Source organism: Pollicipes pollicipes, unplaced genomic scaffold (genome assembly GCF_011947565.3).
Source record: "Pollicipes pollicipes isolate AB1234 unplaced genomic scaffold, Ppol_2.1 Scaffold_4740;HRSCAF=5597_pilon_pilon_pilon, whole genome shotgun sequence".
Lineage (NCBI taxonomy): Eukaryota > Metazoa > Arthropoda > Thecostraca > Pollicipedomorpha > Pollicipedidae > Pollicipes > Pollicipes pollicipes.
The window spans coordinates 2,875,016-2,875,510 of record NW_023596545.1 but is presented as its reverse complement, the minus strand read 5'-3'; the positions used below and the strand labels follow the sequence as shown (position 1 = coordinate 2,875,510).

The window sequence follows — 495 nt, the reverse complement described above, 5'->3', positions numbered from 1 at the left end:
TACCCTCCGTCCCGCCCATCGAGAGTCATTCCCCACTATTTCCATTTATTCGGGCTCACGTGCTGCCGTAGAGGGAGTTTGAGTTCACGTTGTGAAGAGTTAGGCAAGTTATAATATTTTACGTGGCCGATGCAAGGGACTCTGCTCACCGCCATCCCCAACCCCCATCTCCCCTCCCCGGTCGACGGGATTTGGTGGTCCCCACAGTGACAATTTATCCGACGCCAGGCACCAAGGATGGGGAATCTGCATTCCAACTTCTAATGGTCATCTGGATGCGATCTGCTGCGCATGCGTGATTCGCTAAACGAACTTAACTGTGACGAGCATCTGCGTACGAACATTCGTGGACGATATTTTGCCATACGAACTTCAGCGCGCACGAACATTTTCGCTAACATTTTCGTTTCGTTTTCACACAATTTCGTTCGCTATGATTTTCTCCGGCCAAAGATTTAGCATCCAAATTATACGATTCAGGAAGGTCTTATATTA

At 48.7% G+C, this 495-nt stretch overlaps 1 protein-coding gene across 1 annotated transcript in view; it reads right to left on the bottom strand.

The window, feature by feature from the left end:
* The window catches only part of LOC119098883 (5'-AMP-activated protein kinase catalytic subunit alpha-2), a 4,623-nt gene extending 4,468 nt beyond the window's left edge, over positions 1 to 155 (bottom strand). Inside the window, exon 1 of the mRNA XM_037221928.1 lies at positions 150 to 155. Within this exon, the coding sequence (XP_037077823.1) occupies positions 150 to 155 (6 nt within the window). The remainder of the gene's footprint in view (positions 1 to 149) is intronic.
* Between the last annotated feature and the right edge of the window lie 340 nt (positions 156 to 495).